A 16,457-nucleotide genomic window follows, 5' to 3' on the forward strand; every position below is an offset into this window, starting at 1 on the left:
TATGCTGAGGAGGATGGAATTGTTGATCCCACAGTGCCATGTCTGGATTCATCCCTGGGAGTCGTCTCCCACATCACCAGGGAGACCATCACCCCTGGATATCTTGTCCCACATAGGGGGGAGGGCAATGATTTCACTTGCAGGGCTTAGAGACCGAGGTCACATCTGAACAACAAGAGGTCCTCCAGAAGTAATTCTCAGGCATGCCTATAGGTAGTCTAAGCTTCTCTGCTATTTACATAAGCTTCACAAGAGTAAGCCTCATGATCGAGGGCATGGCCTATTGATTTGGGTGTCCCTAAAATTTGACACAGTAAAAAAAAAAGTAATACCCTATAATTTATCATTATATAAGTTAGCTCTTCGTGTAATAGAATTAATTGGGAAATTCATTCTTAGTAATATAGTTATTTTATTTTAAAGTGTGCCACCCTTTAAATGATTAATAAAATAATATGGACTTATAGAAAAAGAAGAGGTCTTTGAGGTTATTTAGTCCAGAAAATACAGAAGAATAAACCAAGGTGTAGTAAATTATTCCCAAATAATCTTCAAAAAATTCTGAATAATATTTGAAATATTAAAGACTTAAATTATGTGACTATCATAAATATTTCTTAATCTTTTAAAAGAAATCCATAAGAAACTTCAAAATAAATGAATGGAACCTTATAATTGAAAGCTCAAGTGCTGTTATTTCTACAAGATCTTAGATTATATGTTCATTTGTTCACTGGAAGAAAAATGACATTTTCATTTCTATATTTTATTTATATTAGAAAGAGTACATCAATATTAATTCAACTATCTATCCATTAAATTCAAAAATGTTAATGCAATATTAAAAATGAAATTTAAATCAAAGCAAGGGAATATCATATTAGGTTCCCATGGTAACTCTCACTACACTCTTCAGCTTCTGAACTGTAATATGGTCATTCATTACAGACTCACATAAAATATAATTTTGCAGATATTTAAAGATGTATAGGTTAATTCACGTCAATTCAAGACTTTAGATGAAATGTAATATAATAAATCAGGTCAAGACTCCTCCAAATATTAACTCATATTCTTAATTTAGACATATCTACATAAAACAAATGCAAATTTCCTCAATTTTGAGTGATGATAGCACCCACATGAATCATACCATTTTTACAGCTCCCATCAGTTGAAATCTGAACCTTATGTTACTTAGATACTAATATAAGCATTGTAAAGTGTCCTGCAGTTTAGCATGATTTCAAAATTACAAATCATAAATTTTGTCCGATAATGTAAAATGGGAATTCTATTAGTTCACACAACTTAAAAATTCAGTGATTGGTTAATAAAGAGAACAAATGATATCACCAAAGTGCCATATTTATTATTGGCTCTGCTTTATAATACAACTTTTAGTAGTGCATATTAATGTATTAAAAACTTGCAGGAGACCCGAGTTCAATACCTAGACCATGCACACTGCTGACCCCCCCCCCAAAAAAAACTTCACAAAAATAAACATCCTTTAACCCAGAAATATCTATTTATTGAAAGGAAATCATTGGATTCCTACAAAGCCATATGTATGAGAAACTAGGAAAAAAATATAAACAATCTAAATGTCCATCAAGCTACATTAAGTAAACAATCATATATAGAGCCATTAAAAATGATGAGCTATATCAATATGTACTGATGCTAAAGATATCCACAGTAAATTGACAAAGCAAGTATAAAGCAATATGTACAGTAAAGAAAAAATAAACCAACAAAAAATACTAAAACATTATCTCAACAATGTGCAAACACATGTAGGGAAATTTTAGTATAATATACTCCTAAATGTTAATAGCAGAGGTACAGGATCTCAGCATAGTGGGATTATGGTTGACATTTCTTTATATTATGTTTCTGAAAATTTTCAAATGAATATATTCAAATGAATTTAATTAGAAAATTAATAAATGCATAAGAGAAATGGTAATATGTACTGCCTATTGTTATGGGAGTAGAGACACTGATACTCTCCTCTACTGAGGGTAGAAGTGCAACTTGGTATAAACCTTGAGAAAAATTTGATACCATGAAAAAGTTGCAGCAAACCTACTTCTATAATTCTAGCTTTAATAAAATAATAGGGGAAATTGGAAACCATATAATTATCCAAGAATAATTAATTATATAATTGAAAAATGGAATATCATGCACCTATTAAAATCATACTGTAGAATATTTATGTGGAAAAATACCATTGCTATATTATCAGATCAGGACTTTTAGCTGCAAAAAAAAACCTGGCAGCTTAAATTATAAAAAGTTTTGGATAACTGTGGCAGTTGAACATGCTCATTCATCCCTAATTCCTCCTGAAACCCTAGTAAAATGACAGAAAAGGGGTGGGGTGGGAGTCTAAACCCATCAAGACAAAAAAAGGGAAGAGAGGTAAATAGCGACAAAAATTTTGAAGCCAGAAAGCTAATGATGGGGGTAGATCTGTTGACCTAGTAGAACAGAGGACATGGAAACATAAGCAGGTAGCTTAGAACTAAACTCATTTACCCATCAGAAGTCAAAAATTGCTCAAGAATTGGATGCACATTGAAAGCAGGAGTACAGATGGACATGAAAATGGAGAGACGGGATGAAATTCTGTATAAGAAATGAATAGTCCCCCTAAGAAATAAAAAAACTAATTGTAGCTTTTCTGTCTAGTTCTGTTCTTATATCCAACCACTGAACTTAAAAAATGTTATAGTCAGAGCACCCTATTCATATATATTTGTCTATATGTCTATATATATATTATGATCATATTGATATGTGATACCTGAGTTATGAGACATATTAAAAATGAATTTTAATGAATTGATTAGAACATCCCCAAATCTCCTTCAACTGTCCTCTTGTTTTTCTAACTTAGCATGTGTTGTATTGATTTGCTTGTTTTTGAGCCTTATTAAAAACATTCTAAAATTAGATGGTTACACAACTCTGAATATACTAAAAAACACTGAATTGTATTCTTTTAAAGGGTGATGGTTTGAAACTATTATGTAGCCTCAGAAAAGCCATGTTTTAATCCTGATTTGATCTTGTGGGGTCTGCTGTTTCTTTTAATCCTGATTCAGAATTGTAGAGCGGAAACTTCTGATTAGATTATCTCCATGGAGATGTGGCCCGTCCAATCATGGGTGTGACCTTTTAATTAAATGAGATGTAACTCTACCCATTCAAGATGGGTTCTGATTAGTTTAGTCTTTAAAAGAGGAAACATTTTGGAGAAAGTTCCAACTTGACAGAGAGAGCAGATGTAGACGTTTGGAGATCGAGGCAGAAATAGCCAGAATGTGAAGAAAAGAAATTCTGGCCCTGTAAGATGCTAAACTAAGAGCTAAAACACAGAGTTCTGTCCCAGAGCAGCTAAGTGAATACCCACAGATGCTTAGAGAGGAAACCACTTGCAACAGAAGCTGGAAGCAATGGAACCCGGAATGACGAACAGCAGATGCCAGCCATGTGCTTTCCCAGATCACCCTTCCTTGAGCCAAGGTTATCTTTCTCTGGATGCCTCTGTTAAGACAATTTTGGCCTCAGAACTGTAAACTTGTAACTTATTAAATTCCCTTTATAAAAACTGTTCCATTTCTGGTATATTGCATTCCAGCAGCTTAATAAACTAATACAGGTGAGTTTTATGGTATGTGAATTTTATCTCAATAAAACTGATTAAATGAGGGTACTATATTCAATGTATTCTTCTGTAATATCCTTTAAGAAAATTCAACATTATGTTTAAGATTTATCTCATGTTTATGCATCTTGCAGTAGTGTATTCACTTTCAAAAAATTTTTATTAGAGAAATGGTAAGTTTACAGAAAATTTATGCATAGAATACAGTTCCCATAAGCACATTCATTTTTAATACTGTAACATACTTCAGTGTATGAATATACTTACATTTATTTATCTATTCTATTTTGGATATTTTAGTTGATTCCAGCTTTTGCTGTTAAAAACAATGCTAATATAAACATATTTATACCTCTTTCTTGGTACATATGAATATGAATTTCTCAAAGATATAGACCAGGTTAAAGGAGATATGTATAACTAAATAAAAACCAAATTAGTTTCCAAATGTTTATACCACTACGGTGTTTACATTTCCATTAAAAATCATTGTAGAGGGCAGGTAACGGTGGCTCAGTGGCAGAATTCTTGCCTGTCATGCCAGAGACCCCAGTTCGATTTCCAGTGCCTGCCCATGTTAAAAAAAAAATCATTGTAGAATATTTATGTGGGAAAATACTATTGATAGATTGTCAGATCAGGATGTTTTTAGTGGCAAGTGATAAGAACCCTGTCTCAGCTAAAATTATAAAATTTCTGAATAGCCATAACAACTCAGCACTGATTAAGAATTCTTTGTCACACATCTTCAATACTTGGTTTCTGGCATCCAAGTACATATGAAATGACATTTTTTTGAGATCTTAATTTATACTTTCAATTATCAATGAGATTAATCCTCATTTTCTTTTTCTAGCCATTAAGGCTTCTTCTGTAAAATGCCTCCAAATAGCTTTTGCCCATTTTTCTTTTCATCAGTTTTTCCTTATTGATTTGATCAGTTTGCTTTGTAACTAAACTTTTGTGTTCACATGGCTACAGATATACTTTTTCAATTTGTAGCTGATTTTTTCCCTTTGTTAATGGTAATCTATTGATGACTAAAAATTCTAAGTTTTAATGCAGTTAAATTGATCTCTTTTCCATTAAGAATATTGTTTTTCATGTATGGTTCAAGAAGTACTTTCCTACCCTAAACTCACAAATATATTCTCCCATATAATTTTCTGTAGTATTGTAATGTTTTGCTTTTATATTTGTCTTTAATCATTTGGGATGGCTTGTTATTTTGTTAAAGTATGATATTATGTAAAGACTTAATTCCATTTTTTTCCATACATATATGCTACATATGTCTTGCTACAAAGATTTGCATAGTGAATCTTTTCCACAGTAACTTGCTACCTCTGATATATATTAAGCTCCACACATGAGGGTTTGTTCTGGAATTCTATATTCTATTTGTTTATCCTTGTACCATTGCCCATTATCCTTATTACTTCAACTACATTGTTCTTTATATTTAGTATGTTAAAGTCCCCCTACCTCAGTCTTTAAGAATGTATATTAGTTATGCGAGTTCCCTACGCAGATCTCCCTTCAAAGCTTTATTCAAAGGAAGTGATAAGTACTATCTTACTTTTGTATAACATTTATCAAATGAATGTCTGAAATATCTTTCACATGCATTTCTCCACTAGATTCTCACATTGACCCTCACAAGTCTGCCTATAAGCCAAGTATTTTGTAATCTCTATATTTTACAGGTAAATGGGATAAATCTTCTAAGATTTTTTTTTTATCACTCACTCCCATTATTCTTTTGGCTCTGTCCAGCATACCTGGTATCTAATATCTATGCAACTTAAGATTTGCCCTTCCTATCTCTTTCTCTTTAAGCCTGATTCTTTTTATAAGTATTAAAACTTCTATAGTGTTCACAATGTCCTAGTAGTATAATTTTTAGCTTAAAAGGGGTTCTTAAGGGCAGTGTGACAGTGGCTCAGTGGCCAAATTCTCGCTTGCCATTCTGGAGAACTGGGTTTGATTCCCAGACCCTGCCCATGCAAAAAAAAAAAAAGTGTCCTTAATTCCTTCCAGCATGCCAGATAACAAATCTTTTTAAGATAACTAAGTCTTTGCTAGCTCTGACATGATAATATATAATTGATAATTTAAGTTAATATTAAGTTCATTATTTTTTAATCATGCTCCCAAAGAATAAGTTATAAGTCTGTGAATAACAGTCCATTAAATTAACACTTCATTTATACAAAGGAGAAATGGAAAATCTTATCATATCCAAGGCTAGAATTCTTATAATAAAAGTTGCTACATTTTTCATATGCATGTGAGTAGCACACATATACACACCATCAGACTACTGAACTTGAAAAAAGGTAAGATAATTTTCCTATATTTTCTTAACAGCTGAAAGAAGTATTCAATAGCAGAGCAGCAGATTATTAATTTTACTGATCACACACTCTTTTATCAGGGGGAAATCAGCATGTTTCCTCAACATATAAATATTTACAAATCACTTATGTGTATCAAGTATTGCACATAATAAAAATACACAAAAATATAAACTGAAAAAGGATAAACTATAAATGTACTTTAACTGTTTTAAATTATTTGTTAATGGTAAAAATAGCATTCTTCAGTGAGAGCATGTATGTGTTTGTAGGAACAATAATAATGTGAGCCAATGTAATTTAATTTCAGTTAGACTGCCCTTGTTTTAAATTTTATAATGTGGCCTAGAAGGGCTGTTAGTCTGGTGAGTTTTACAGGTTGGTTCTTCCTCACCCCTCAACAAAGGCAGTTCCTAGTAGAATCTGTAGTTCATTCGGGAGATAATCTCATGAGGTAACATGAGAAAGTGGGCAAGTGAGACAGAGAAGGGAGGAAGGCCAGTAAACAGTATGTTAATGAATACATTACTGCTGTAAACAACTGGAAATCTGCCTGGGACCACTGAGAAATACCTGTGTTGCCTCACTGAGGGGGATGGAAGCCTGACAACTTATATGCCAAATCCTGGGTCCTCGGTGGGTAAGGATTTCCTCTAGGGCTCCACCCTTGGCACTTTTGGCCTACCCCACATGCAGCCCAGCAGGCTCTGGCATCCAGAAGACAACCGCAAAATTCCTAGGTCTGTAGAAACTGCAGGTGAGTCAGAGTAGGGGGTTAGGATGGTGCACAAACAACAAATGCTACATCTGTTAAGCGTGCATTATTTTTATCTCCAACCTTGCTATCTAATTGATATTAGATAAGAGAACTAACATAGTTTTAAACTCATGAGACCACCACTGTCAATCACTTCCAACCTTAGATATGTATGTGAAATATAACAATCTGACAAATGGATTAAATGAGAGCATCAGGGTCAATCTGAATATCAAATATTGATATAGTTTAATCTTTTCTTAGACTAAAACATATTAACAAAAGTTCTAAAATTTCCTTCCCCCACTGCAATACATTATCTTGTATATCCTTCAGGTGCATATTCCCCATTCAGGCCATCTAGACCACAGTATATATATCTACATCCAACCCTCAGTTGGAAATGATTCAACTCAGTTCAGGGTATGTCTGGACTATTACAAATGGGTAAGAAAATGCTAGTAACATATTTTTTTTTTTAACTTTTTAAATTGTATAGTATAACATACATACAAAGCAAAGAAATACAAAAGTAGTAGTTTTCAAAGTGCCCTTCAACAAGTGGTTACACGACAGACCCCAGAGTGTGTCATGGGCTACCATACGATCCTCTCATATATTTCCTTCTAGCTTCTCCAGTATATAGGCGGCTAGAGGGCTTAAATATTTTTCTATCATCACAATCTACTTTTTTTCCTTTTTTTGTGAAAAAGAACGTACATACAAAAAAGCTATAAATTTCAAAGCACAGCACCACAATTAGTTGTAGGACATATTTCAGAATTTGACATGTGTTACACTTTCACAATTTTTATTTTACTTCTAACTGCTCTAAAATACTGGAGACTAAAAGAGATACCAATTTAATGATTTAGCATTCATATTCATTTGTTAAGTCCTATATTCTATGTATAATTCCACCATCACCTTTGATCTTTCCATACCTCTCATTGGGGTTGTTTGGGCTATGGCAATTCTAAATTTTTGCTATTGGAAGGGTCAGTCACTGATATGGGGTAGCGAGATGGAACTATCTGGTGTTCTGGAGAAACTGGGCTAGGTTTCAGGACTTATTTGGACTAGGGATCCATCTGGAGGTTATAGATTTCTGGAAAGTTACTCTCGTGCCCGAAACCCTTGTGGAATCTTATAAATTGCCCTAGGTATTCTTTAGGATAGGCTGGAATGGTCCTGGTTGGGGGTTGGCAGGTTATGATAGATAGCAAGGTCTACCTGAAGCTTGCGTCAGCACAACCCCAAGAGTAGCCTCTTGACTATTTGAACTCTGCCACTTACACTTTATTAATTACACTTTTTTCCCCCTATTTGTCAGGATGTAATAGTTGATCCCACGGTGCCAGGTCTGGATTCATCCCTGGGAGTCTTCTCCCACTTCACCAGGGAGACTTTTACCCCTGGATGCCATGTCCCACGTAGGGGGGAAGGCAGTGATTTCACTTGCAGAATTGGGCTTAGAGAGACTGGAGCCACATCTGAGCAACAACAGAGGTCCTCCAGAAGTAACTCTTAGACGTGCCTACAGGTAGTCTAAGTGCCAATGTTACCTACATAAGCTTCACAAGAGTAAGCCTCATGATTGAGGGCATGGCCTATTGATTTGGGTGCCCCTGAAGTTTGACACAGTATCAGGGGATTCCCTGATGGTAAGGTTTAGTAGTCTTTCTCCTCTCCCTCAGGGGACTTTGCCAGTACTTTCCGATTATCTGCTTAATATACTCTAGGATGTATAGAGATTATTACAATAATCTATACAGGATTAAAGGGCTTCTTTCCCATTCTGTGCTCTTTGTGTTTCAGTTGTTCAAATGAGCTATACAGATAGGTTGGATTGTATTATGCACTACAGAAAATTTCAGTTCCAGATCAAATAAACCTTTCTTCCATTGGTCTCAGAGTATGTGTGGTTCTAAAATACAGACACTGTCTTTTTTTTTTTTTACATGGGCAGGCACCGGAAATTGAACCCAGGTCCTCTGGCATGGCAGGCGAGCATTCTTGCCTGCTGAGCGACCGTGGCCCGCCCCAGACACTGTCTTTCTTACCCCATGTTCTGAATTACTTTAACCCTAATCTGTTTGGCTTTCATTCATATCTCTAAATAATAAGTTATATATTTAAAACAGCCTCTCAGAATCCAGAAGTAATAATTACTACTCCGGACTTAATGTGTCTGCTCTAAAATCTTACAATCTATGCCCCTGTTTTCTTATAAGCATTTTCTAAAGGTGACTATACCATTGTTTTTTTGTTTGTTTGTTTCTGGCTTATTTTGTCTCACCAAACGTCCCACATGTTCATTCACATCGTTGCATGCCTCACGACATTGTTCCTTCTTGTGGCTGCACAGCCTTCGTTCATAACTACACACCATCGTTCACCATTTTCTGTCAGTGCATCCTTCAGCCACCTGCATTCATAGGGCATCATCTAGAAGGCACAAAGTCTGCAGTCCATCAACATTCTCAATTTTAGATAATTTCATTGTTCCCAAGAGGCAGAAAACCAATAAATACACTCTCACCAAATAGGAAATCTAAACCTCCTCTTAACTCTTGTCCCTCACCCCATTATTCACCTCTGATGTTGTTGTGGCAGTGCTGATGGTTTCCTTTTGAACATAACTCATAGCATGCAATAGCAGTTTTCCCCCTGTACCCTGGACTTAAACACTCTTTATACAAGAAAATATCTTTGAAATAATTCTTATAAGAACTCATTCATATTTCTAGCGTGAGTCAGTGGGACACACAGGTCTATACAACCCCTTCCAATCTTGTTCATCTACAATATGGTAATATTACTTCCAGACCCATTAGAGAAATCACCTTCGCTCCTATCTATTCGCTTACCTTGGAGTTCAACCTCATTAGCTACCAGTTCACCCATCTCTAGCTTCCATGTACTTCTAAGTCCCCTGTATTCTGTATTTTAAGTCTCTGATTATACCTTTATGCTGGTCATAAAAGTGGAATCATACAGAATTTGTCCTTTTGTGTCTGGCTAATTTTGCTCAGCATTGTACTCAAGGCTCAGCTATCTTGTCATGTGCTTCAGGACGTCATTTTGTCTTACTGCAGCATAATATTCCATCATATGCACATACCACATTTTGTTGATCCACTCGTCTGTTGATGGGTATTTGGTTTGTTTCCATCTTTTAGCAATTGTGAATAATGCTGCTATGAACATTGGTGTGCAAATGTCTGTTTGTGTTGTTGCTTTCAGCTCTTCTAGGTATATACCAAATAGTGCTATTGCTGGGTCATAGGGTTGCTCAATATTTAGTTTCCTAAGGAATGGTCAAACAGTATTCCATAGTGGCTGCACCATTGTACATTCCCACTAGCAGTGTATAAGTGTCCCAGTTTCTCCACATCCTTTCCAACATTTATAGTTTCCTGGTTGTTCAATATCAGCCATTCTTATAGGTGTGAGGTGGTATTTCATTATAGTCTTGATCTGCATTTCCCTTATATATAGCCAGTGAAAATGAGCATCTCTTCATGTGCTTTTCAGCCATTTGTATTTGCTCTTCAGAAAAATGCCTATTTATATCTTTAGCCCATTTTAAAATTGGATTGTTTGCTCTTTTGTTGTTAAGTTGTATGATTTCTTTGTATTAACAGGAAATCTAACCTTTGTCCGATACGTGATTTCCAAATATTTTCTCCCATTGAGTCGACTGCTTCTTCACCTTTTTGACAAAGTCTTTTGAGGTGCAGAAGCATTTGAATTTGAGGAGTTCCCATTTATCTATTTTTTTTGTTGTTGCTTATGCTTTGCGTATAAAGTTCAGGAAGCTACCTCCTATTACTATGTCTTGAAGATGTTTCCCTACATTTTCTTCTAGAAGCTTTATGGTGCTAGTTCTTATAGTTAGGTGTTTGATCCACTTGAGTTAATTTTTGTGTAGGGCGTAAGATAGGGGTCTTCTTTCATTCTCTTGGCTATTGATATCCAGTTCTTCCATGTCCAATTATTGAAAAGACTATTTTGTTCTAGTTCAGAGGATTTGGGAGCCTCATCAAAAATCAGTTAATCTGTCAGGTGTGGATGAGACAGAGGTCACATGCTTACTGCAGAGACATAGCAAAGCTGTTTCTGTGGGAATAGGCACCTGATGTCCTGAAAAGACTAAAGTGCTGCAAAACTGCTTGAGTCTAGGGCAGAAGGAGACCTTGGGAAGTGTGTAACTTTGGACTCATCTGGCCACAAGAAAGCAGATGGTTCAGCTCATGCTTCCTCCTTCCCCGTTCTTCAGTTATGTTTTTGACTTTCTTTAGCTTGCAGCCCTATAAAATAAACAGTGCTGAACCTCTCGGGGTCTTAGAGTCTCCATCCAAGCTCAGAGTCCCACCTGGTCCCAGCTTTAATTATATCTTTGCCTCTTGTGTTTCTTTCTCAATTCCCCGTCATCCTCTTCAGTCCTGACACTGAGCCGCACTGGTCGTGGCAGTGACCATAGATTTGGTGGCCTATTTCTGCACTCTCAATTCGATTCCATTGGTCAATGCTTCTGTCTCTGTGCCAATACCATGCTGTTTTGACCACTGTGACTTTATAATTGGTTTTAAAGTCAGGGAGTGTTAATCCTCCTACGTTGTCCTTCTTTTTTAGGATGCTTTTAGCTATTCGGGGTCTCTTTCCTTTCCAGATGAATTTTGTAGTTAGCTTTTCCAAATCTTTAAAGTAGGTTGTTGGAATTTTGATTGGTGTTGAATCTGTAGATCAGTTTGGGGAGAACTGATATCTTAACTATATTTAGTCTTCCTATCCATGAGCAGGGAATATCTTTCCACCTATTTAGATCTCCTTTGATTTCTTTTAGCAATGTTAAGTAGTTTTCCATGTACAAGTCCTTTATAACCCTAGTTAAGTTCATTCCTAAGTATTTAATTCTTTTAGTTGCTATTTTGAATGGAATTTTTTCCTTAACTGGCTCCTCAGCTAGCTTATTGCTTGTGTATAGAAATGTTACTGATTCTTGCACATTAATTTTATGTCCTGCCACCTTGCTGAATTTGTTCATTAGCTCAAGTAACTTTGCTGTAGATTTCTCAGGATCTTCCAAGTATAGCATCATATCATCTGCAAATAATGAGAGTTTTACCTCTTCCTTTCCAGTTTGGATGCATTTTATTTCTTTGTCCTGCCTGATTGCTCTAGTTTGAAATTCTAGCACAACGTTGAATAATAGTGGTGACAGTAGGCATCCTTGTCTTGTATCTGATCTTAGGTGGAAGGCTTTCAGTCTCTCTACATTGAGTACGATGCTGGCTATCTGTTTTTCATATATTCCCTTAATCATATTGACGTAGTTACCTTTGATTCCTATCTTTTGGAGTGTTTTTAATCAGAAAAGGAGGCTGAATTTTGTTGAATGGTTTTTCAACATCAGTTGAGATGATCATGTAAATTTTCCCTTTTGATTTGTTGCTGTATTACATCAATTGATTTTCTTGTGTTGAACCATCCTTGCATTCCTGGTATAAATCCCACTTGGTCATGGTGTATAATTCTTTTAATGTGCTGTTGGATGTGATATGCTAATATTTTATTGAGAATTTTTGCATCTGTGTTCATTATGGACACTGGCCTGTAGTTTTTCTTTCTTATAGCATCTTAACTCGGTTTTGGTATTAAAATGATATTAGCTTCGTAGAATGAGTTAGATAGATTTCCGTTTTCCTCAATTTTTTGGAATTTGGAAAAGTTTGAGCAGGACTGGTGTTAGTTCTTTCTGGAATGTTTGATAAAATTCCCCTGTGAAGTTATCTGGCCCCGGGCTTATCTTTGTAGGAAGATTTTTGATGACTGATTGAATCTCTTTACCTGTGATTGGTTTGTTGAGATCCTCTATTTTTTCCTGGGTCAGTGGAGCTTGTTTGTGTCTCAAGGAATTTGTCTATTTCATCTACGTTGTCTAGTTTGTTGGCATATTGTTCATAGAATCCTCTTATGATTTCTTTTATTTCTTCAGGGTCTGTGGCAACGTACCCCCTCTCATTTCTGATTTTGTTTATTTTCAACCTCTCTCTTTTTTTCTTTGTCAGTTTTGCTAATGGCCCATCAATTTTATTGATTTTCTCAAAGAACCAACTTTTGGTTGTATTTATTCTCTCTACTCTTCTTTTGTTCTCCCATGCATTTATCTCTGCTTTAATCTTTGCTTTTCTCTTCTCCTAATTTGCTTTGGGGTTAGTTTGCTGTTCTTTCTCAATTTCCTTCAAGTGTACTGTTAAGTCCTCAATTTTTGCTCTTTCTTGTTATTTAATATAGGCATGCTCTGACATTCTATAACCTTGTCAACCACACAAAATGAGGTCAATTTTTTATGTGAAAGGTAAAAAAATTGCTTCATTGATTTCATCCCAAATACAGAAATAACTTGTATATAAACATTTTTCAAAGTCATGGTTCCCTAAAAGAGTTACATATGAGAGATTACAAATGCATTTGAATTTTTCTATACAAATAAGTATTTAACTGAATTCCAAAAATGTGACACAAGCTATAAAAGTCCATTTTATTTAGGCTGATCTGTGTATATAATTTATTTAGTTTTAAAACAAATTTAATACAAAGTTTAATTACTAGTATCACTTTGATTAACCTTCAGTGATCTAGAAACAGAATAGTGTGAAATTTTTCCATATTAGTTTAAGAAATCCATTTTGTATAGGATACTGTTATATTAATTCCCCTAGAATTCAAAATTTTAGAATCAAACCACTTTAGCCTTTGAAAGACTTTTTAAAAGCTGAATGATATCCTAGAAAAGACTATTTTAAGATACATATCAAGAAAACTCAACCCCACTTTCTCTAATAATAAAAAAATGTTTTTTGGTACTGTTACTGTTTAAATGACGTGAAACTAAAGAAAACTGGTGGCTGCTATTAGAATCATGTAGCTTGGAAAAAAAAAATCTATGCTTTACCATTTGTTGCCATGCCTTACAGAGATAAGGTCTATAGTCTACATCTGTATCACACTGATGTTTAAAGGCAGAGGAAGGTCCTTCTGCTGAGTTTGAAGTTTTTTGCATTATACTTTGTGTTGTTGCAAAAAGAACCAAGCGAAACTCATTTACTAGTTTCTCTAAGAACTGAGAACATTTCTTCAGAGTATTCTCCTGTAAGAAAATACTTTCTCCTCCATTGACCCGGTCTATCCAGTAAAAAGCTGATAGGCTATCTAAAATCAAAAAGCAGAGAGAGGGGTGAGTACAAAACATAGTTTCTAGTGAGTAGAGTGTGAGAAGTAACTGAGTGCTACTGCTGCAGTATACCAAAAAAAACCTTCCAAGGCAATATTTTATTATATCTTCAGAGCTTTGGGAGAGTCTATGCTCAAGAATTGTAACAAGCCGGAGCATATCAAAGTGGTAGTCTGTATCAATAAATAAGACTTCTACTTCCAGTCCTCCTTCTGATTTTGGAAGTATACATCGTGCTGTTAAATGATAAAGCATTTCTGTTTTTCCTGTTCCTTCTGGACCATGAAATTCAAGAATATCACCTGTATAAAATTTAAAAATGTCAATCAAAATGCAGCAGCATAATAATAGTAGGCTACAAAATGAAAATTCTGTGAAAATGTTTAAAAAGACATTACTGGAATGTGAAAGAAAATCCATATCCATTTGCCAAATGAGTTTGCATTAGCAAACATAAACAAATAGGAAATAAAAAATAAATCACTGAATTTCACATCTAATGTGGCCTCTCTCTCTCAGCAGACACAGCAAGAAACTCACTGCCCTCCCCCTCTCTATGTCAGACATGACTCCCAGTGATGTGGACCTTCCTGGCAACATGGGACAGAAATCCTAGAATGAGCTGGAACTCAGCATCAAGTGATTGAGAAAATCTTCTCGACCAAAAGGGGGAAGAGCAAAATGAGACAAAATAAAGTGTCAATGGCTGAGAGATTCCAAACAGAGTCGAGAGGTTATCCTGGAGGTTATTCTTATGGATTAAATAGATATCACCTGTTTAGTTAAGGTGTAATGGAGAGGCTGGAGGGAACTGCCTGAAAACGTGGAGCTGTGCTCTGGTGGCCATGTTTCTTGAAGATAATTGTATGATGATATGGCTGCCGCAGTGTGACTGTGTGGTTGTGAGAGCCTTATGTCTGATGCTCCTTTTGTCTACCTTATTGACGGTAAAACATACAGATTAAACATAAATAAATAATGGGGGAACAAATGTTAGTAAAACATACAGATTAAAAAATAAATAAATAATAGGGGGAACAAAGGTTAAAATAAATTTAGTAGATTGAAATGCTGGTGATCAGTGAAGGGGAGGGGTAAGGGGCATGGTATGTATGAATTTTTTTCTGTTTTCTTTTTATTGCTTTTTTTGAATTGATGCAGATGTTCTAAGAAATGATCATGATGATGAATATATAACTATGTGATGACTGTGAATTATTGATTAAATAACAAGAATGGAATGATCATATGATAAGAATGTTTGTGTATGTATGTGGTTATGTATCATAAATAAAAAAATAAATTAATTAAAAAAAGAAAGGGAAGGGTAAGAGTATCGTATTTATGAATTTTTTTCTGTTTTTTTATTTCTTTTTCTGAATTGATGCAAGTGTTCTAAGAAATGATCATGATGATGAATATGCAACTATGTGATGATATTGTGAATTAATGATTATACATGTAGAATGGAATGATCATATGTTAAGAATGTTTGTGTTTGTCTGTTGTCATATTTAAAAAAATTTTTTTAATTAATAAAAAATATTTTTAAAAAAATTCACATCTAAGAAAGAAGGCAGCAATCAATTACCACCAGAAAAATTTGAAATAAACAAACACAAGGTTGAAAATGATCTATGGGAATCTCCTTAGGATGAATCCATAATGCACTCACACTTAAGTGAGTAATATTAGAGAGTTAAGAATAAGGTACCACAGAACTATATATTATGGAACACACCTTTTCTGGTAACTGATTACTCAACATCCATTTTTCTCTTCTTTAAGTAAAATAAATTCAACTTTGTTTAGGAAGATAATGTGTTCAGCTTAAAACAGTTTTTCTTAGCCTCCTTTCTTAATGACCCTAAGAGAGGTCACTGTATCATATAGGCATACTTTGTTTTATTGTGCTTCACAGATAATGCTTTTTTTTTTTACAAAATTGAACGTTTCTGGCAACCGTGCATCGAGTAGTCTATCAGCACCATTTTTCCAACATCATGTGCTCACTTTGTGTCTCTGTGTCCCATTTTGGTAATTTTCACAATATTTCAAACTTTGTCACTGTTGTTATAAATGTTATAACTGATCTGTGATCAGTGAATATCGATGTTACTATTGTAATTGTTTTGGGGCACCACAAACTGCTACGAATAAGACAGCAAACTTAACCGATAAATGTTTTGTATTCTGATTGCTCCACCGACCAGCCACTCCCTGTTTCTCTTCCTCTCATAGGACCTCCTTATTCCCTGAGACACAACACTATTGAAATTAGGCCAATTAATAACCCTACAATGGCCTCTAAGTATTTAAGTGAAAGGAAGAGTCCTTCTTCTCTCACTTTAAATCAAAAGCTAGAAATGATTAAGCTTAGTGAGGAAAGCTTGACAAAAGCCAAGATGGGCCAAAAGCCCGGTC

The 16,457-nt window shown here is 35.0% G+C and overlaps 1 protein-coding gene and 1 long non-coding RNA gene across 5 annotated transcripts in view; one reads left to right on the plus strand and one right to left on the minus strand.

The window, feature by feature from the left end:
- LOC143674711 (uncharacterized) overlaps positions 1 to 15,405 on the plus strand; it is a 221,941-nt gene extending 206,536 nt beyond the window's left edge. For 2 of the 4 annotated variants that reach the window (XR_013171185.1, XR_013171187.1), the window contains exon 7: positions 14,553 to 15,404. This is a non-coding gene — a long non-coding RNA (uncharacterized LOC143674711). Of the gene's footprint in view, positions 1 to 14,552 lie in introns of all 4 variants that reach the window. The other 2 variants (XR_013171190.1, XR_013171191.1) reach the window with 2 other exon arrangements.
- The window catches only part of XRCC2 (X-ray repair cross complementing 2), a 115,747-nt gene continuing 100,871 nt past the window's right edge, over positions 1,582 to 16,457 (minus strand). The window contains exon 3 of the mRNA XM_077150762.1: positions 1,582 to 14,335. Coding sequence (XP_077006877.1) covers positions 13,614 to 14,335 — 722 coding nt within the window. The 3' untranslated portion in view covers positions 1,582 to 13,613. The remainder of the gene's footprint in view (positions 14,336 to 16,457) is intronic.

Source organism: Tamandua tetradactyla, chromosome 1, assembly GCF_023851605.1.
Source record: "Tamandua tetradactyla isolate mTamTet1 chromosome 1, mTamTet1.pri, whole genome shotgun sequence".
NCBI lineage: Eukaryota > Metazoa > Chordata > Mammalia > Pilosa > Myrmecophagidae > Tamandua > Tamandua tetradactyla.